The following is a 23,011-nucleotide window of genomic DNA, read 5'->3' on the forward strand; positions in this document are numbered from 1 at the left end:
AAAAAAATATGGGTATTTAGAGCCTGAATACTTAGGAATTAAATCATAATAAAAATAAATACAAGAACCAGACCTTTACTCTCCTTGAGATTAATGGTCCCCTAAAAAATGTTAGTTTATTTACTTGGGCACATGTAATTTACTGTATCATTTCACAGGAGGCTGAGAGCAAACAAATGTATGAGGGCACCAAAGCTACCTATTAATTTACAGAAATGTATGGGTCACAAGTATATATTAAATAAAACGACAAACACAGAATCAGCAAAACGCAGACTATGAGAAACTCCACAGGTTAACAAATAAATTGTAACAAGCTCAAAAAAGAGAAGAGAGAGCGCGGTATGGAGGGAAAGACATAACCAAAGATACCAGGGTTCCTAAGAAAAATATCAACTCAAAGAATAGATGTTATTTGGATCCTATTCATGAGATAATCAGACAAATCTGAATACTGACTTGGTATTTTTTAAAAACTCTTTTTAGGGGCACCTGGGTGGCACAGTCAGCTGGGTGTCCAACTCTTGGTTTCAGCTCAGGTTGTGACCTCAGGGGTGTGGACTGAGCCCGTGTCAGGCTCTGCACCCAGGGTGAAGTCTGCTGAAGACTCCCCCTCCCCGTCTCTCTACCCCACCCATAAACAAACAACAAATCTTGAAAAAAATTTTAAAAATAAAAGAACAAAAACTATCCTTTTAGGTATAACGCCATGGTAAATTCTTCTCCTAGTCTTCATGTTTTAAAATACAACCTAAAATACATACGGATGAAATCATGTATCTAGGATGCTGCTAGTATTCGCAGGTGGTGGGAAACAGCTCAACCAAGATTGACCCCAAGTTGTTAACTACTGAAGATGGATGGTAGATATGGAAGAAGGGGGAAGTTCACTGTACTATTATTTCTATTTTTTAATATGTTCATAAGTATGCCATAATGAGAAGTTAAAAAGAATGTAAAGGTATGTTTACCAACGAAAACTTTAGAACTAAAGCACATATTAACCTTTTTTGTGCCATGAACCACTCTTTAGCAGTCTGGTCAATCCTATGACTCTCTTCTCATAGAAATGTTTTAAAATCCATAATTTAAAATACAGAGTACTACAAAAGAAAACACTTATACTAAAATTTTGTTAACACAATATTTTAAAAAAAAATTTGTGATATGGTAATATATGTGCTTTTTCATTAAATAACAAGTGGGGCTACCCATGGGTCTAATAACTACTTTGAAGTATTACTAAATATATTTTGCCACACCCACAATTTTGACAGGATATGAAAAAATATATATGATCCCTATTAATGATAAAAACTAGGGTACTCCTGATACTTCTGTGATTTATTTCCTGCATCCATAATCAAGGGAAATGGTTATTTTTAGTTAGATGTTAATGCAAATAAAGACCTAAAGTTCTCCCCATCGTAATTCTCTCCTTGGAACCCTATTTAACAACTCACTTCTTTAACAATACTTACATAAGGAGGCATCATAGCTCTGTACTGGGAAGCAAGAGCAGGCTGCTGTCCATTCAGTTTAGCCTGTGGAGGACCACAAGCGATCCTCTTTTCCACCACTTTGAGGATATCATTCTGTTCTGATGTTCCGCCTGTGCTTTCATCCTGGGCAGAGAGCTTTTCATCTTGATCAGATGTCAAAGGGGAGCCAGCAGACTTACCACCATCTCTCCAACAAGCAACATCTGGTATGGAGAAAGGTAAGAAATTCCATTAAAACAAAGAAACAGCACCACAGAATTTAGCATTGACACTTAAAAGGGGGGAGGGGCATAAGAAAAAAGCTAAAAATGGAACACTAGGCACATTTCAAAATTCAAGAGAGTAACAACACAGTGAAGCAGTGAAAATCTAATCTAGGCCCTACTCCTTTCCAAGTGTTAGGTAATCAAGAACGGTGGCTTCCAAAGCAGAGCGATGGACCAAGAGGGTACCCCCAGAAGTAAATACTGTGCTTGGGGAAGAAATCATTAGAACTTCCCTATCGAGCTTTACCAATATCTGATATAGAGATTAAAGTCGCTATTATACCTGAGGTGTCCTGAGGGAAGAGGGATGGGAGTCGTGTGGTGGTGACAGTGATGCCCTCATCTGTTTTCAGGCTACTACGGCTAGTTACCTATGCCCCAGGGGGCAAATTTAGTGACTATATTATCTGGTAAAACTATACTCAGTGAAACAGGTAAATGATTTTACAAGGCATCTCTTCGGCAGGCAGCCTCTAAGATGATCCAAAAGGGGTTTCCAGCTCCTGGTCTTCACACCCTGCACCAGGACTGGTTTGTGTTACCTACAGAGTAAAGCAGCAGTGATCACATGTCTCTTACAGGGTTAAGTTATAAAGGACTGGGCTTCCGTCCCGAGTCTCTTCATCTGGGGAAGCAACACTGTGAGCAGCTCACACACAGAAGAGCTGCCATGCGTGAACTGGGAACAGCGGCCCCGACAAATCAGCATCAGACGACACACTGCAAGGCTGTTGAGAGAGTTCCCGAGCCACAACTCCAGGAAGCAGCTCCCAGATTCCTGACCCTTGCATACTGTGTGAAAGCGTTACGTCAGTTCAGCTGCCAAATTTGTTAGGCAGTAGCCGATAACTGGTGAAAACCAACCAAATTTGTTAGGCAGTAGCCGATAACTGGTGAAAACCAACTGACCAAGAAAACAGTAGAGGGATGCCTGGCTGGCTCAGTGGGTACACAGCATGGAACTCCTGATCTCAGGGTTTTAAGTTCAAGGCCCATGTTGGGTGCAGAAATTACTTAAAATTAAAATAAATAATTATATAAATGAATGAAAAGAAAATAGAGCTGACAATCTATTTCTAATATAAATACATCAACTGTATAACAATAAAAACTAAAAATAAGAAAGGATGATTTACCCAGACCAGACAAGAAATGAGTCATAAAAAGTATGAAATGTATTAGGTTAGCAGAAATATGGATTTGTGGGGTGCCTGGGTGGCTCAGTGGGTTAACTCTCTGCATTCGGCTCAGGTCATGATCTCAGGGTTCTGGGATCGAACCCCACATCTGGCTCTCTGCTCAGCAGGAAGCCTGCTTCCCCCTGTCTGCCTACTTGTGATCTCTCTCGGTCAAATAAATAAATAAAATCTTAAAAAAAAAAAAAGAAAGAAAGAAAGAAAGAAATACAGATTTGTAACCATCACTGAAAAGAGAAATCTCCCATGTATACAGGATCCTCTGAAATATTTTTGTATCAAATAGGAAACTGATATAATTAATAAATAAGACATTTAATCTCAAGGATTTTATATTTCTATTTTTAGTTTTATGTCCATAATACAAGTATTTCTCATTATCAAATTTATTTGGGTCTTTGTTTTGAGTTCAGAAAGCACAAGATTGCTGAAATGTTAACAGAGTAGCAAATAAGTAGATACAATTTACAAATAAGTATTTGCATATTAGGGAGATTGGTTCAAAATTTTACTACTGTAGAAATGACCAGTATTAATGTGCAAAGAACTCACCCAGGCATCTTGTTAAAATGCAAATTTCTAATTCAGTGGGCTGGGGTGAGGCTCAAGATGTACATTTCCCACATGTTCTTAAGTTATACCAATGCTCTGCATGTGAAAACCAGAGTGGAATGACAGCAGCTACTCTGTCTTTTCAAACTAGGTATGTCATGCATATAATATTGGGCAGGTTATATTACAAAATACAATAAAAACATAATCTCATTCACTATTTTTATGAAATAGAAAATATTCTTACTTGGTGGGCGTAAACTGGGTCCAGGTCCGTAACTGTCATCACTTGTTTCTTTTTCTTTTTTTTCCTGATCCCCAGCTGCCTGCAGGCTGGGAAATTCTTGCTGAAAATGACTATTCACCTGCATTCCTACAGATTTTGTTAAAACATTAAATGTAACTTTTATACTGAAGATAATGAAAAAACCCTCCCAGGATAGAGGTGTCTGCTTTTCTCTGATATGTTATTCCACTTTTTATATAATTATATATATTATATAGCTTTTATATATATATATGTATATGTATATATATACACACACACACACACACACACATATATATATAATTATTCCACTGTTTATATCCATAAAACTGTAAAATATATTTAGAATTAAAATCCCTTGGAAAGTTAATGAACAGCCATGAGGAGATAAAAATCTAAGAAAGGAATCTGCCAGACACTGTTCAGGACTCATTAAAGATAAGAAAAATGAGTATTTCACTCCTGTGAAATTTTATTATGACTCTTTGCATTTTCAAAAAGTCAAATTCCTTTGCTAATAACTCTAAGAATCAAATATTACTACTGAAAAAACATAGGAATCAACACTGCAAGTACCACAACGAGGCTAAAATGCCTTCACTAAATTTATGACTGGATACCGGTTGCACATCACTAGTCACCCATTCACCCACCTACCTACCTATTTGCCTATTTACTTATATACTTCCATAAATTAAAAGATCTGATTTTATTAACTTAAGGGTGCAGACAGGGCCTAGATTTTCAATACAATGTTTTATAGATTTTTCCTGTCTTGCAAGTGGGAAACTTAAATTTTGCTGGGGAGTCGTCATTCCTTGAGGGGGTAGGACTACAGCTACCGTGCTTTACAGCTACTGTCTAGCTCTTCTCTACCATGGAAATCTTGAGTAGCACGTATCTGAAATAGAAGAGGTTAGGGAGCACAGATGGTGATAAATACGGTTTCTAGCAATTTACACAATGTCTGGGTACTTTTATGCCCCAAAGAACAGAAGATACAAAGTTTCTTCTGGTCATGTAGGATGAAAATAAAAACAAAGTGGGACAGAAGGTATCATAAAACTCCTTTTTAAATCCCTATCATTGGCTCATACATGGGTCTTGGCACTGAAACTTAGCTACCCCAAGAGTTAAAAAAAAAAACCCTTTTTTTAGGACCTGAGTGTATCCTTGACAATGTTCTCTGCCCTTGTCAAAATCCACCCCTTATCTCCTACATGGCTGTTCAGTAACTATCAAACCTAGTCAGTTTCCCCAGCTAACGTCCACTTACCATCTCCTTGCCCACCTTGCTTGTTACTGGCCCAAGATTTGGGAGCAGGTGCTACTTCTGGGGGAGCTGCAACCCCAGGTTTTGGTTGTGCTGGTGGAACTTCTGGTGCTCTTGAAAAAAAATATGAATCCATTATTTCAGATATTGTAAGTTCAAATAAAATAATAATAAATATTGTAGTTAAGGTAAATTTGTGAATAGACTGTTTTGGCTACATATTTACTCATAGCTGCATCTCCCACAAATGCTTTTCCTCTGTAACACTCCTTTCAATAAAGTGTAGCTATTTTCATCCCCCTTCATTTCTTCCTTTTAATAACCCAAGGAGAAGATAGCTTTACTTGTCGTTTTGTAAAAAAAGAAAAAAAGAAACACTCATTATTGAGTATAATCACTAAAATCTATTTTAAAGAGTAAACATTTATATATAATTAGAAATAACATTATAGGCATACATACTGTCCAGGCTGGTGGATTGGCCAGGGCTAAGGCTAAGCAAACTCTCCACCTGGCAGTGAACAGGTTCACCACTGTACTTACTACTGTTATTCAAAGAGGTAACAGCAACTTGCCCAATACATCCCCATGAGTAAAAGGGTTTTTTTTGGGGGGCGGGGTGGAGAGACAGAGAATCTTAAGCAGGCTCCACGGCTAGAGCCCAATCACAGAACCGATGCAGGGCTCAATCTCACAACCCTGACTGAGATCCTGAGTTGAGCTGAAGTCAAGAGTTGGACACTTAAATAACTGAGCCACCCAGGTGCCCGAGTAAAAAGGGTTTTAAAAGAATCTCCAGTTTTATTCAATCTTTGTAATGAGTTAATGCTTGAAAATGAAAAAAAGATAGTTAAGTAGTTAAGAGACTTAAGAGAGGCAATGTATTTCTGGTACACTCAGACCTGTAACTGGCTCACTACTACAAAATAATTCTACAACAACTAAGAAACAGAGAACAATGTCTTTGACAAGTTTTATTCAAGTGAAGTCAAATTTACTATATAAAGCTCCCCAAATAGGAGTACAGAAATTGGGTAACAGATAGAGGCAAAAAGCATCAAGTACCCAATCACTTGTATTATTTTTCTAAATTATCACTGCTTCAGTTGGTCATTAAATAAACTAAGAGCTTTGCAAAACCCCTGAAATACAGAATGCTAAATATATGCTGAATGACTAAGAGAGACCTTATTAATTCTCTCGTGGCCTGCTTGCTAATTCTTTACTCATTTAAACAGAATTACCTGGGTACTTCCAATGTGCAACAGGTATAGTTTCAGTGAACCGACAGACAAATTCTTAGCATCATGGAAATTATTTAACAGAATCAACCCTTAACTACATTAGAAAGTGAATGCCTCGTATGGTAGGGGTTCCAGGGAGCCTGACACAGTCCGTCAGAAAAGCTGTGATTAGCAATTCTGTTATCTGTTCTACCTTGACACATGAAAATACTGCCACTAAACCTACTCACACACACACAAAATTCATCAAAGGTGACTATGTAAATGACTTCAAATGGCCTGAGGTAGCTAACATACATAGTTCAACATCTAACACACAGAACAAACACAAACCGAAGCTCCCTACGGGGGTGGCCCGGCTGGCTCAATCACTGAAACGTGCAACTCTTGATCTCCGGGTTGTGGGTTTGAGCTCCACATCAGGTGTGGAGATTACTTAAAAATAAAATCTTAAATAAAGTTCCCTACAAAGAAACAGTTTCGTTTTTTAGTTGACTTTGACTCACTTTTCCTCTTCATGCTGCTCTTGTTTGGATGCCCATCCTGTGCCATCTTTAGGTACAATGTTCACATTAGGGTCATTGCCTTTGTTTTCCGCTTTGAGACTTGGGAGGTTAGCAGGTGGAGGCATACGCCGTGAAATACCAACTTTTCCAAGACTCTGTAATCCATGTCGAGCTGCAACTAAAGATCAATAACATCAACTTTCTTAGAACATCTATTTTATTGCTTAATTTATTCTTAAGACAATACAGAAAAACAACAGGAGTTAATGGAATCTGGAACTATTATTTCCTTTCATCTTAAAATAAGAACTTTAAAACTAAGTCACACAACTGCAACATTAATCCAATGCAGAAATTGTATTAAACTATCAAGCCACTGAAAAGACGATTCAAACATTCTAACAACCCTATATACTATGAATAGGAAAACACAGGCAATAAGTGGTTTTGTAATCTTTTCAAAGAATCTATTTTATTATTATTTTTTAAAGAATCTATTTTAAACTCAAAATTTAGTATATTAGAGAATAAATATCCTAACTCTGCATTCTGAACACTGCTAATATAACATACTTGGTCCAGGGTTCACCTTTCACTATAAATACTGGGCTCAAGGTATCAAAAACCAAAACATCCCAGGACTCACTCTCTTCTAATTAAAAGTGGCAGTAAATACCCACTACTGTATATTCCTATGCCTTCCAATCTCATTGACCAAGTCTCCCATTCAGAGCCACACAGTTCTACTGACTTTCTGCTTACAACAAACGGGAAAAAAGAAACATTTTAAAACATAAATTTGCAGGGCCCCTGGGTGGCTCAGTCAGTTAAGCATATGCCTTTGGCTCAGGTTAGGATCCTGGAGTCCCCACATGGAACCCCTCGTCAGGCTCTGTGCTCAGCAGGGAACTTGCTTCTCCCTCTCCTCTGCCCCTCCCCACTCATGCTCCTGTGCTAGCTCTCTCTCTAATAAAATCTTTAAAAAAAAATAATTTTCAACTGTAAGATATTTAATTCATCCCCTGAAAGATGAGTACACACCTAAAAAGCCCAAAGTACAAAGGGTTGCATAAACATGGGTTTATCCTAGCTTCTAACAGCAATAGCTCCAGAGTACCAACCATACTAACAAAACAAAATGAAGAAAATCATAAAAATATATGCCACTTGACTTTACTCACCTGTGGTTTTCTGAGTTTCTAAAGATTTACCCTTGTAAGTATTAAATAAACTGAGTGTTGCATACTTTTTCCCATCCTTTGCTTTTGTGCTCTGGCCTGACTTCTCCGACATTTCGGTGGAAACTCATCGAGTCCAAAACCTCCTGCCACACCCCTTCAAACCTTCAAGACACACATAAGAAAGAAAAATGAGGAAAATTTCAGCTTACTTTAAGAAACTTTCAGTTTCATAAAAAAGCCTGGGTGGCTCAGTTGGTTAAGTGTCTGCCTTTGGCTCAGGTCCTGATTGGGACTGAGCTCCACATCAGGCTCCCTGCTCAGCAGGGAGTCTGCTTCTCCCTCACCCTCTACCCCTGCTAGCATCTGTGCTCTCAAATAAATAAATTCTTAAAAAAAAAAAAAAAAAACCTCAGTAAATTCAAATGTCCCCCAAATTTCTGAAAACAAAACAAAACAGAACAAAAACACTGAGGAATGAAATTCATCTTCAGTAACTGGCATCGATAAAATGTCATACCTGTTTAATACTGTCAAATTCCAAGAACACACAACAAAATCAAACTAAACTGCCCTGCATTCAGTAAACACATTAGTCATTTATGGTTTGTAACTGCTTAACTATATCTTAGAGAATTAAGAAGTTTAATCCAGAGGCACCTGGCTGGGTCAGTTGGTAAAGCATGCTACTCTCGATCTGCTCAAAATTGTGTGTTCAAGCCCCACACTGCCTGTGGAGCCTACTTAAAAAAAAGAATTTTAACCCATACTGAAATGAATAGATCAAATACAGTACATCTATGGAGAGACTGTCTATTTAACAAATATTATTCAATTTAATAGGCTTGAGATGACAGATATAAATAAATTTCTACATATGGAATGCAAATACGATAGGAGAATTAACATCATTCCTGTTTTCAGGCAGTATATATCAACAGATCTGTAGTAATTTAACAATTTAAAATAAAAAGAAACATTCTATTTTCTCTGCATTCTGCAAAGAGTAGAACACTTCCTCATAAACCAAAGGTACCTAAAAACAATATTCTGTTTCATGGCTATGGATTAGGTGTTCAAGAAATAGTGTCAACTTATCAAAACAACTCTCTGTATATATGGAAGTTATTTTAAGAAAACAGTATTTTAAAAAATACTCATTTACAAAGAGAATTTCATTGTTGGTGGGAAAAATACACAAATTAGCTCTCATACTATTTCCCTTACATTTAATGAAGTATACACACATCAACCTTTTACAGTTTTGGTGTGTGTTTTTTTTTTAAAGATTTTATTTATTTATTTGACAGAGAGAGAGAGATCACAAGTAGGCAGAGAGGCAGGGGGAAACAGGCTCCCCGTCGAGCAGAGAGCTGGATGCGGGGCTCGATCCCAGGACCCTGAGATCATGACCCAAGCCGAAGGCAGTGGCTTAACCCACTGAGCCACCCAGGTGCCCCTACAGTTTTGGTTTTTATATTTTTTGTTTTATTTATTTTTGAGTGGTTAGGATGGAAGCAGGGCAGAAGATGGCCAATTCTACCCCCCCAAGAAACAAACAAAAAACAAAAACAAAAAAACCCCACCCCACATCAATAGCTAAAGCATTAAGAACTGAAGCATGGGAGTTAAAGACAGTGAAGAATAGACAGATTTATCATGCAGAAAGTATTCGAAGTCAAGGAATGGCTATGTAGACTCTACCATCATAAAAGTCATTTTATCTACTGTTTTACACGTTAAACTGCAGAATCAGCATTACAACAGAGGTGTGATTTCATACGCAGGTCAACTGCCACACTATGTGTATAGTTCCATAAAATTTATCAAGATTTTTCACATTATCTCATTTCAATATACATTTACAATAAATAACCTTTGAGATAAACCATGAAAAGGACTCAGCTGCAACCAAAAGAACTTCGTAATAAATAAACAGCTCACTATCTACTACCATACACAGAAGAATGTATACAATTAATTATATCCTAAGGATGCTAATGATGATAGTATGAAGAAAGCTGTACTCCCAGAATCTACCCTGTTGACACATTTTCACCGAACACCAGCAGAAATGGAGAAAAAACACACATTCATTTACAGTGACAAAAAAGAGCAGCGCATATATACTAGGTGACAAAATTAAGATTCAAGGAGATCTCTCTTCAGTTATTAAAAGTAACTGATATATCAAGAAAAACAGTCAACTTGTCCTTTCACCCTCCTCTGCTGGCAACTTAGCACCTCAACCCTCTCAACATCACAACTATCCATGCAACACTCTCTTGGTGGAGACTCTCACATGCCTACACCACAGAGAGAGCAACATTGTAAGAAACTCCTGAAACCTAGGGGCAAACCTATAAGCCCACCTGCACTTACATCCATCCATCTTTCTCAACAGTTTCCCTTCCTCTAGCTGTTGTTACAGTGCTTTCTCAATCATCATCTACAAACTCCTAGAAAAGCAAATTCTCAGGCCCCACCCCAGACCTACTGAATCGAACTCTGAGCAGGGGGCCCAACAAGCCCCCAGGTGATGCTGAGACATACAGAACTTAAGGACCCACTGATTTATTAAAAGCAGATACAGTCTGAGCAACTCCTTAATCGTTGCTGCACACTGAAATCACCCAGGATTCAAAACATACCAGTATCTGAGGTTCTGGGGTGGAGCTTGTGGACCAATGCTTATTCTGAAAAAAAATCCTCTGGTGATTCTAACACAGGAGCAGTCCTCGAAATCGCAGCAGTGAAGCGGATGGCTCTATCCTCCCATTCCGCTGAAGGCCAATCCTGCCTCCCGTGCTTCCTTTCTCATTCTAAACTCTTCTCTGCAGGGAATCTCTTCATGCCTAAAGGTGGCTTTACCAACCAACAGATCATTCCAAATTTGTACATCCAGCCCAAAACTTTGTATTCCTGAAGAATATATCCCTCCCCGCCCCCCTCCCCCCCCCCCCCGCCTATTTACGTTTCTTCTTTGTTTTGCACAGTTTCAACTCTACCTAGAACACAGGAGTCTATTTCATATTAAGGGTTTTCAGAAATAAGCCTACAAAATACCTGCACAGCATGAAAAGAAAATGGCAGTTTAAAAACTGTCAACAGAGGGGCGCCTGGGTGGCTCAGTGGTTAAGCGACTGCCTTCAGCCCGGGGCCTGGATGCCGGAGTCCTGGGATCGAGTCCCACATCAGGCTCCCAGCTCCATGGGGAGTCTGCTTCTCCTTCTGACCTCCCCTCTCATGCTCTCTCACTCTGCCTCTCCCTCAAATAAATAAAATAAAATAAAATAAAATAAAATAAACTGTCAACAGAGAAAGTATCTTAACATTTGGCAAAATGTGACTATGTAAGAACTCAACAAATTGAAGAAAAAGAACCCGAAGAAATAAAATTAATGCTACAAACAGACAATTCATTAGAGAAATAGTACCAATTAGCAAATGTATTAAATATGCTTAGTTTCTTTTTTCCCCTAAAGATTCATTTGAAAAGAGAGAGAGCGAGCGAGCAAGAAAGCACACACAGAGAGAGAGAAGCTGACTCCCCACTGAACAGGGAGCCAGATCCAGGGCTCCATCCCAGGACCCTGGGATCATGACCTAAGCTGAAGACAGAGGCTTTGTGACCTGAGCCACCCAGGTGCCCCATTCGTTCAGTTTCATAAGCAAACAAAATTAAAATTACAAGATAGGTTAGCTTGTTCATATGCTTACACAAGGAAAACAATGTAACATTCCACCATTTAACCACAGAGTGACAGAATATCTAATTCAATTCTAGCCACCACAAAACATTAAAAGCTTAGAATTATAGGGGCGCCTGCTGGGGGCTCAGTGGGTTGGGCCTCTGCCTTTGGCTGGGGTCATGATCTCAGGGTCCTGGGATAGAGCCCCGTGTCCAGGGAGCCTGCCTCTCCCCCTCTCTGCCTGCCTCTCTGCCTGCTTGTGATCTCTGTCTGTCAAATAAATAAATAAAATCTTTAAGAAAAAAAAAAAAAGCTTAGAATTATAAAATAAAACTTTAATAAATACACAAACCTAATTTTTCTACTAAGAAGAAAATGAGAAACAGAAGTTTCCTATAAATTATAAGGAATTCCCAAATACAAAAAGAGAACAAGCAACTGACCCTAAAAGCCACAAAATACACTCTATATAAGGTCAAAATAAGTTTCTGCAAATACATTATATAATTTTTGAGTACTTCTTTTTAAGGTTAAACATTCTTTGAAAAGCTTCTCTTCCCACTATAAAAACTACTGTCTAGGGCGCCTGGGTGGCTCAGTGGGTTAAGCCGCTGCCTTCGGCTCAGGTCATGATCTCAGGGTCCTGGGATCGAGTCCCGCATCGGGCTCTCTGCTCAGCGGGGAGCCTGCTTCCCCCCCCCCCCCGCCTGCCTCTCTGCCTACTTGTGATCTCTGTCAAATAAATAAATAAAATCTTTAAAAAACAAAACAAAACAAAACAAAACAAAACAAAACCCTACTGTCTAAAATATGCCTTTCACGGGGCCTCTGGCTGGCTCAGTTGGTAGAGCATGTGACCCCTGAGTGAGTTTGAGCCCCACACTGAGTGTAGAGATTAAAAATAAATAAAATATGCCCGTCAGTACATACTCTTCTCAAATGAGGTAAACAATGCTGTATACACCAGGTAGTGAGAAAGACCGACAAAGAATCAATTTATCAGGCTCCTAGAATAGAGTAAATTTATGCTCTCATGGAAACCCTGGGTGGCTCAGTCATTAAGTGTCTGCCTTCAGCTCTGGTCATGAACCTAGGGTCCTATGATAGAGTCTCACATCGGGCTCCCTGCACAGTGGGAAGCCTGCTTGTGTTCCCTCTCTTGCTTTGTCTGTCAAACAAATAAATAAAATCTTTTAAAAAATTCATGCATATGCTTTTTTAAAAGAAGATTTTGTTTATTTATTTGACAGAGAGAAATCACAAGTAGGCAGAGAGGCAGGCAGAGAGAGGGGGGTGCGGGGAGGCAGGCTCCCTACCAAGCAGAGAGCCCGATGTGGGGCTCAATCCCAGGACCCTGGGATCATGACCTGAACCGAAGGCAGAGGCTTAACCCACTGAGCCACCCAGGCACCCCTCAATTTTGTATTAAAAAAGGAGCACAGCAAAATGTAAGAACCTAAATTATAAAACTTCTGGAGAAAATCTTTGCAACCTTGAGTTGAATAAAAAATTCTTTGACAGCAGACTAGAATGTGCTCTCAGGGGTCTTTCTAATGTGCGATTCAAGGGAAACAGGATTATTTCCATAGGGAGATAGGATTATTTCAGATAGTGACATATGCTATGAATGAAACTAAACAGGACAATACGAGAGAGAAAGTGTAATTATTTTAGATTATTTGATCACTAAAGGCCTCTCTGAGAGAAAGGCTTCTGATTTGGATCTAATGGGGAAGAAGTCAGCTTCAAGGCTGAAGAAAAAGCAAATGCAAAGGCCCTAAGGTCCTGACACGCTTATCACGTTCAAAAACATAAATGCTGGTGAAGTCAAAGTTAAAAGAAAGGGAGAGTTGAAAGGGAAGAAAAGACTGGATGATAGGCCTATCAGAATTTTAAATTTTATCTTTAAGCAATGCGATTCAGAGCATTCACTGTGAACAGAGATGTGACTTTGGTTCTTTTAAAAACAACCTGACTACAATGTGGAGAATGGATTGTAGGGGGCCAAAGGTGGAATGTGGAAACATCACAGACGGGTGCGGGGTGGCTCAGTCATCAAGTGTCTGCCTTCAGCTCAGGTCATGATCCCAGGATCCTGGGACCAAGTCCCACATCGGGCTCCCGGGGAAGCTTCTCCCACTCCCCCTGCTTGTGTTCCCTCTCTTGTGGTCTCTGTCAAGTAAATAAATAAAATCTTAAAAAAAGAAGCATCATAGATGACAAAAGCCTAGGCACAAGATGATGTAGCTGTGGCTGAAAAATGAAGACTGGGTAGAGGCAGCCAGGAAAGAGGACAACTTTGGTTTTGAGCTTAAGGTGGGGAAGACGAGATTTAGGAAAGATGGGGGAGAAGGGGAGGCAAGAGTTCAGTCTCAGACATGTTTAGTTTGAGATCTTTATAAAAACAAGCAGGGGCGCGCGCCTGGGTGGCTCGGTGGGTTAAAGCCTCTGCCTTTGGCTCGGGTCATAATCTCAGGGTTCTGGGATCGAGCCCCGCATCGGGCTCTCTGCTCAGCAGGGAGCCTGCTCCACCCCCCTCTCTGCCTGCCTCTCTGCCTACTTGCGATCACTCTCTGTCAAATCAATTAAAACAAACAAACAAACAAACAAACAACACCCCAAGCAGAGATTTGTACAGAAAGATGCTTAAAACAAAGTTAAAAAGTACACAGGATTTTTAAACAAATAATATATGTTAAGTATTAAAAATTACAATATACATGCCAAGTACGAAAGTCTATAAAACCATACCACAAATTATCACAGCGGTAGCTATACTCCTGACTATAAGGAACTCTGACCTTCTTTGTTATACATACTGCAATGTCTAAATATAAACAGTAAATGCACTTTGTTTTGTAACAGAAAACAAGAAAAAATTGCAAATGTTTTAAAGAGCAATGAGTTGAAATGAAAAAACAATTAGTTTCAAGACCGGAAGATGAAAAAAATGCACGGTTAAGTATAAAGAATTTAAAAATCGACCCTCAGTGGCGTAACACATATATCTAAAATATGAAAGAATAATAACAAAGACTATAGGTAAACAAAAAGTTGATGAGTGTGGGTTCATCTGACTTATCTGCCCTATATGCAACAAATAAAAATGGGAGAAAGTAACAAAAACATGCACATAACTACTGTGTGTTAAGTGACTATGCACTGAGTGTAACACAACTGACATTAATGCTCCTTACACCATCAGAGGTACTTATAAGTAAGCTAACACCTCCTCCTTTTGAGAACTGGCGTTAAGAACCTAACTCACATCCATAAGATTCCAAGGGATAACATACCTTGTGTGTGTTTGCCCTTGGATACTAAAACCTTAAATAATGAAACCAGTATCCTCGTAAAGCCTGCTGCAGGATTTAGTAAATTCTCTGAAATATGACTTCACAAAGCAATCCTCTACAGGTTACACGGAAACCAAGTCCGAAACTGCCTCCTTACTGCTACAGTGACAAATACTCATTCAACAAGATACAAGAGATGTACTGAGAACTAATAAACTGCCAAACCTGTCTCAGATGTTAAGCTGTATCATGGAAAGACGCTGCCTTCATGGAAGTTCTAACGGTAAGTAAATAAAAATAAAAGAATAAAAAACTCGACTGGATAAAGAGATAGCAAAGAGGGGAAAGAGACTGGATACAATGGTAAAGGTCAGAAAGATTTCTCTGAAAAGAGGACATGAGGGAGGAAAACTCAACCAGTGGTTCTCAACACAGGCAGCAGACTTATCCTGGTTCTTAAAAATACTACAGCCCTGGGGCTGCTGGGGGGGCTCAGTCATTAAGCGTCTGCCTTGGCTCTGGTCATGATCTCAGGGTCCTGGGATGGAGCCCCGCATCAGGCTCCCTGATCAGCAGGAAGCCTGCTTCACCCTCTCTCACTCCCCCTGCTCGTGTTCCCTCTCTCGCTGTCTCTCTCTCTGTCAAACAAATAAATAAAATCTTAACTATAGTTGCTGTGCCAGACCAATTAAATCAGAATTTCTCAGACTGTGTTTGGCAAAAGTATTCTTTGAAAAGCTCCTCAGGAGTCCTTAAGTACAGGTACACCTCATTTTATTGTGCTTTGCAGATACGGTGTTTTTTACAAATGGAAGGTCGGGTTAACCCCGCATCAAATGAGCAGATGTCAGCACTATTTTTCCCACACCACTTGCTTGCTTACTTCATGTCTGTATCACATTTTGGTAACTCTCATATTTTGCACTTTTTCATTATTATTGTATTTGTTATGGTGATCTGTGATCAGTGATCTCTGATGTTACTTTTGTCTTTGTTTAGGGGCCCCACAACCTAAGATAGTGAACTTAACTGGTAAATGTGGGTGTGTTCTGACTGCCCATAACCAGCTATTCTCCAAAACACAATACTGAAATCAGGCCAATTAAGAACCCCACAATGGTCTGTAAGTGTTCAAGTGAAAGGAAAATTCTCATGTCTCTCACTCTAGATCAAAAGCTAGAAATGATAAAGTTCAGTGAGAAAGGGATGGGCTAAAAGCTAGGCCCTTTGCACCAAAGTTAGCCAAGTTGTTAATTCGAAAGAGAAGTTCCTTAAGAAAATTAAAAGTGCTACTCCCTGAACACAGGAATAAAAGTGAAACACGTTCACCACCGAAATGGAGAAAGTTTCAGTGATCTGGATCAAAGAGAAGATCAAAAAGCCACATTCCCTTAGGCCAATGCCCAATCCTGAGTAAGGCCCCTTATTCTCTTCAATTCTATGAAGGCTGAGAGGTGAGGATACTAAAGAAAAATTTGAAACTGGCAGAGGCTGGTTAATGAGGTTAAAGAGAAGCCAACTTAGGCTCAGTTGGTTAAGCTACAGCCTTCAGCTCATCATGATCCCGGGGTCCTGGGATCGAGTCCCACATGGTGCTCCCCCTGCTCTGTGGGGAGCCTGCCTCTCCCTCTCCTTCTGCCTGCTATTCCCCATCTTGTGTTCTCTCTCTCTGTGTCAAATAAGTAATAAGATCTAAAAAAAAAAGAGAGAGAGAAGCCAACTTTATAACACACAAGTGCAAGCTGAAGCAAGTGCTGATGCAGACGCTGGAACAATTATGAAGGAGGCCACGCTAACAGACTTTCACATCAACCTAGGACTTTCAGAGCTAGGAAGAAGTCAATGCCTGGTTTCAGCGCTCCCAGGACAGGCTGACTCATTTCTTGGGGGCTGATGCAGCTGATAACCTTAAATGAAAGCCAATGCTCATTTACCATGCTAAAAATCCTAAGGCCCTTCGGCATTATGCTAAATCTATTCTGCCTGTGTTCCAGACAGGGCAACAAAGAATGGATGTCAACACATCTGCTTACGCCATGGATTCCTGAATTTTTTTCTTTAAAGATTTTTAAGCAATCTCTGCACTCGTTGTGGGGCTTGAACTCATAACCCCAAGACTAGGAGCTGCACGCTCCGCTGCTCCCCCACCTGAGCCGGCCAGGTGCCCCGCTTGCTTAGTATTTTCAGCCCACGGTTGAGACCAACTGCTCAGGAAAAGGCTCCTTTCAAAATATCACCGCTCCAAGAGCTCTGCTGGAGCAGCACGAGATGCTGTTTCCACCCCCGCTGGCCCAACATCCACTCTGCAGCCCATGGATCAAGGAGTCCCTTGACCTGTCAAGTCTCCTTCTTTAAGAAATACATTTCTTAAGGCTACAGCAGCCATAGATTCCTCTGACGGATCTAGGCGAAGCAAACTGAAAACCTTCTGGAAAGTATTCACTACTCTAGACACCAGCAAGAACATCACTGACTCATGGGAAGAGGTCGAAACAGCAAGACCTCAGCGGAGGAAGTAACTGCAGACGGGGTGGAAACAGCAAGAGCACTAGCCGGAGAAGCGCTGCCGCCTGGAACGAGCTGATTCTTACGGACGAGCAAAGAAGCATCTTCTTGAGATGGAAACTACTCCTGGTGAAGACACTGTGAAGACTGCTGAAAGGACCACAAAGGATTTGGAATATTGCACAGCTGATAAAGCAGTGGCAGGGTTTGAGAAGACTGACTCAAATTGTAAAAAAGTTCTCCTAAGGGGGGGCACCTGGGTGGCTCAGTGGGTTAAAGCCGCTGCCTTCGGCACAGGTCGTGATCCCGGTGTCCTGGGATCGAGCCCCGCATCGGGCTCTCTGCTCAGCAGGGAGCCTGCTTCCTCCCTTCTCTCTCTGCCTGCCTCTCTGGCTACTTGTGATCTGTCTGTCAAATAAAATCTTTAAAAAAAAAAAAAAAAAATTCTCCTAAGGGTAAAATCCTATCAAACAACATCACAATCTACAAGGAAATTGTTCATGATAGGAACAGCCACTTGATGGAGCAAATTTCACTGCTGTCTTCTTTGAAGAAACTGCAACAGCCACCCTAACCTGCAGCAACCACCATCCTGCTCAGTCGGCAGCCATCAACACGGAGGCAAAAATCTTCCACTGCAAAAAGAGGAGAACTCTGAAAGCTAAGATGATGGTTAGCAGTTTTTGGCAATAAAGTAAATTTTAATGAAGACATACACATTGTTGGGGCACCTGGGTGCTCAGTCGTTGAGCATCCAACTCTTAGTTTCAGCTCAGGTCATGTTCTCAGGGTCCTGGGATCAAGCCCCATGTTGGGCTCTGTCCTCACGTGGAATCTGCTTGAGATTCTCTCTCCCCCTCCATTTCTGCCCCTCCTGCTCATGCTACTGTCTCTCTATCTATAAAATAATTAAATCTTTAATTATACACACATACACACACAGTGTTTTTAAAAAACATAATGCTGGGCACCTGGGTGGCTCAGTTGGTTAAACGACTGCCTTTGGCTCAGGTCATGACCCCGGAGTCCTGGGATCAAGTCCCACATCCAGCTCCCCGCCCTGCAGGGAGTCTGCTTCTCCCTCTGACCTTCTCTCTCATGCTCGCTCTCTCCCTCAAATAAATAAATAAATAAAATCTTTAAAAACAACCACCTGCTATTGCACAACTAATACACTACAATACAGCAGAAACATTAATTTTCATATGCACTGGGAAACCAAATTCCATTTGATTTCCTTTATTGAAATATTTGGTTTATTGAACCCTCCATATCCCCAAGGTATGCAACTATAGCCACAGCTGAGAACCACTGGGGGGAAAAACCCAATTCTGATCTAGAATAAAAGGGTTCAGGTGTAAAGGCCATGGGCAGGAAGGGAAGTCAGAGTAGGCAAAAGTCTAGTAGGTTAGGCTAAGGAGTATTGCCCAGTTTATTCTAAATACCATGAAGAGCCACTGAAAAAAAATTAATTAAAAACAAACAAACAAACAAACAGGGGCACCTGGGTGGCTCAGTGGGTTAAGCCTCTGCCTTCGGCTCGCGTCATGATCCCAGGGTGCTGGGATCGAGCCCCGCATCGGGCTCTCTGCTCAGCGGGGAGCCTGCTTCCTCCTCTTTCTCTATGCCTGCCTCTCTGCCTACTTGTGATCTCTGTCTGTCAAATAAATAAATAGAATCTTTAAAAAAAAAACAAAGAAAAAAACAAAAAACAAACAAACTCAGTTGTTGAATAAAGGTATGCTGCATTCTGCAGATCCATATCTTAAGTAACAAAATAGTATAATTTACTAAGTAGTAATTTAAAAATCTTTGAAACAATAAGCTCAACAGGGGCATTTCTTTTCAACTTGTCAGATTGTGATTTCAAAAAATGTACTGGTACAATCACAGAAGACAAAGGAACTCTATCCTCTACTTGTATCATTTTTTATTTTAAAAAGCTTTTTTGGGACGCATGGATGGCTCAGTCAGTTAAGTGTCTGCCTTCAGCTCAGGTTATGATCCCAGGATCGAGCCTCACGGGCTACCTGCCTGCTTGTCCCTCTCCCTCTGCCTCTGCTGCTCCCCCTGCTTGTGCACTCTCTCCATCAAATAAATAAAATCTTTATTAAAAAAAAAAAAAGGCTGGGGCACCTGGGTGGCTCAGTTGGTCAAGCATCTATCTTTGGTTCAGGTTATGGATCAAGCCCCATGTTGGGCTCCCTAACAGGGAGCCTGCTTCTCCCTCTGCCTGCTGCTCTGCCTGCTTGTGCTCTTTCTCTGTCAAATAAATAAAATCTTTAAAAAAAAAAAAAAAACTTTTTGTTATTTGCATGCTATTAAGAATTATTTTTTTTTTTTTACATTACTGTCCGGCTTACTATGTACCTTAAAATCTGAATCATTAAGGTCTGAGGATCAGTCTACAAAAAGAGCCCAGTCAATAATAAATACACCCCCTTTAAGGGAAGAGAGAGTAATCATACTTCTAAATCCAAGGTTCTGTGACTCTGAGCAATGACAGAAAGAAACTATTTTTCGCTGAAATCAGATATACCAAAACACGAGCATCTACATTTTTCAGATTTGAACAATGAATATACATTACCTTGTAACAATTTGGGGGGGGGAGGCAAAAAAGTGTGAGCATGAAAGAAGAAATCAAGAAGGAAAAAAGCCAGCATTTTAAAAACAATTTCCAAAAGGTCTAAGGGAAATATCAACCTTTCAAAATGAAAGGATGACACTCAACAGTGGTTATAAAAGGATGGTTTTCTTGACAGACACCTCTCACAGGCTAAAAATTTTTTAAAAATCTGTATAAAGGGTTTCCACATCAAGACAAGATTAGCAATGATCTCTAAAATTCCTTCAGTCTCAAAAAGTATAAGATTCTATCATTACTCACCATTACAAAAGTTATTTAAAAGTGTTCAATACTAAAAACATTATTTTTAGTGATTTTAAAATTTAGCGTTTTGGGGGAACAACAAAACACTTTCACAAATTGCCAATCTGCCCAATTCAATTAAATGACAATTATCTTCCTGGCCACCATGGGCTTCTAAGTATCCAAGCCCTGTTTACCTTTCTTTCCTCATTAACCTTACAGTGAGAGTTTAGTTCCTCTGGAAAATGAAATACAATGTCCCACTGATTTAAGTAGTTAACATTAAAAAGAACCTGCAACCCTTTCCAGATGAGCATACTGTATGTACTCAACAGATGTTCTACTGAATAAAGAGCCTCTAGTAAGTAATAATTAACAGTCAAGTATCAAGACGAATATAAAAGGCAAACAGATCCTGTGTAAACCGTCTTCTTTGGTTTCTGTGACTCTCTAACAGCTCCTTTTTTTCCTATCCCTCCACATAAATAAATGTTCACATGCTTTTGCCATCTCTCTTTACCAGCTCCTTCTATGTGCTTTCTCCCTTGGCCATCTCATCTACCATTTACTGCTACAGTAAGGGTAGTTCCCAAAACTTCCCTTCAAACTACAATCTTTAGACATACATTTTTAATTGTCTACAGAACAAAATGTCTCCACTTAAATTTCTGGACAGAACTACAAACTCAAAATGTCTGATTCCCCTATTCATTCATATAAATGTTTATCCTGCGCCTACTGTATTATCAGGCACTACTAGGAACAAATGAAAAAAGACATGCTGTCCCCATCAACTGATTGGAGATAATAACAGGAAGTATGAGAAGGTTGGGAAAGGTTCTAAAGAACTGGGAGGAAACACAGACAAGTAGGCAAATGAGGCACTGAAAATCAGTGCTGAAGCCCCAGCAGAAGCTGGTGACCAGTAATACACAGGACTCCCAAGACTGTCCAATTTGAAGGCTATCATTAATGTCCAGCAGCACATCTGGAAATGGGGAGCGATGGGAAGTGCACAGCAGCTGGAATAATGAGGAATCAGAGTTGTGCCGTACATGTGTAAAGAGAAGCAAGGCAGAAGATACTGCCAGGAAAATGGTTAGAATGACATTTCATGGAAGTCTAAGCCAGAGAGTAAAGCAGGAGAAGGTAGAAGAGAATAAGAAGGACAACCAAAGGAACTGGCGATTTTAATATGATTGTATAAAAGCTCCCAATAGTAATTACTAAATGCCTACTGAGTCAAGTGTACCACGATTGCTTTGTTCATTTACTAAAATCAACAGGAGGGGCATCGTGGTGGCTCAGTCGGTTAAGCGTCTGTCTTAGGCTCAGGTCATGATCTCAGGGTCCTGGAATCGAGCCCCCACATTGCATCAGGGAGTCTGCTTCTCTCTCTCCTCTCCACTCATGTCACTATCTGTCTCTCTCCCTGCTTGGGCTCTCTAACTCTCGCTCTCTCTCAAATACGTATCTTTTTTAAAAAAATAACAAAATGTACCAAGTGAGAAAACTGGAGGCACAGGAGCTTGTGATTTGAATTTAAGGTTTCAAGTGGGGGCGCCTGGGTGGCTCAGTTGGTTGAGTGTCTGCCTTCGGCTCAGGTCATGATCCCAGGGTCCTAGGATAGAGTCCCACTTCAGACTCCCTGCTCAGCAAGGAGCCTGCTTTTCCCTCTCCCTATGCCTGCCACTCTGCCTACTTGCGCCTGCACTCTCTAATAAATAACTAAAATCTTAAAAAAAAGAAAAAAAAAGGTTTCGGTGATGACAGGGGTTTAGAACAGCAGGCATTAAAAGATGAGCACATATTGTACATGTGACTAGAGTGGTATGTGTACATATGGTAAACTACTTATAATCAGGGAATAGGGATGAAGGAATACAGGAACTTTTCATAGTATTTTTACAATTTTTCTGTGAGATTAAGATTATTCCAAAAGAGGGCACCTGGGTGGCTCAGTGGGTTAAGCGACTGCCTTCAGCTCAGGTCATGATCCCAGAGTCCCAGGATCAAGTCCCGCATCAGGCTCCCAGCTCTAGAGGAAGTCTGCTTCTCCCTCTGACCTTCTGCCCTCTCACACTCTCTCTCTCAAACGGATAAATAAAATCTTTAAAAAGATTATTCCAAAAGAAAAAGTTTAAAATGGGCACCTAGTTGGCACATGCGACTCTTGGTCTTGAGGTCATGAGTTTGGGCCCTGCACTGGGTGTGGAGCCTACTTAAAATGGGAAAAAAAAAAAAGTTAAAAACAAAAAGCTCACCTGCTTTCCCAAACACGTTCTTCTCCCCAACTTCACCATAACCACTTTCCCTGACGTCTAGATTTATTTTCGTTTTAATTTTATTTAAGTAATCTTTACATCCAATGTAGGGCTCAAATTCATGACCCGAGATCAAGAGTTGCATGCTCTTCTGACTGAGCCAGCCAGGCACCCCTCCCTGACTCTAGATTTAAATAAAACATTGAATGATCTTCCATGTTTGTCACCCGCTTCTAACATGAAGAGGGATGTAAGTTCTATATGATCTAATGTAGTAATGTCTCTTGAAGCCATTTTTTAAAAAATCTCAACTCTACAGATATAAAAATACCAGACTGGGAACAAGAGCTCAAAGCCCAAGTCACCAAAAGTTACCAATGAAGAAACAACCTTAGAC

General features: G+C 40.2%; 1 protein-coding gene across 13 annotated transcripts in view; it reads right to left on the reverse strand.

Annotated features, from left to right (window-relative positions):
* The window catches only part of PRRC2C (proline rich coiled-coil 2C), a 100,974-nt gene that overhangs the window by 67,778 nt on the left and 10,185 nt on the right, over positions 1–23,011 (reverse strand). For 8 of the 13 annotated variants that reach the window (XM_080824244.1, XM_080824240.1, XM_080824234.1 and 5 more), the window contains exons 2-6: positions 7,989–8,150; positions 6,808–6,985; positions 5,061–5,170; positions 3,764–3,889; positions 1,482–1,705 (exon numbers count right to left, since the gene is read on the reverse strand). In XM_080824244.1, the coding sequence (XP_080680370.1) occupies positions 1,482–1,705; positions 3,764–3,889; positions 5,061–5,170; positions 6,808–6,985; positions 7,989–8,100 (750 nt within the window). In that variant the 5' untranslated portion in view covers positions 8,101–8,150. The remainder of the gene's footprint in view (positions 1–1,481; positions 1,706–3,763; positions 3,890–5,060; positions 5,171–6,807; positions 6,986–7,988; positions 8,151–23,011) is intronic. The other 5 variants (XM_080824242.1, XM_080824239.1, XM_080824235.1 and 2 more) reach the window with 3 other exon arrangements.

This window comes from Martes martes (genome assembly GCF_963455335.1).
Source record: "Martes martes genome assembly, chromosome: 15".
NCBI lineage: Eukaryota > Metazoa > Chordata > Mammalia > Carnivora > Mustelidae > Martes > Martes martes.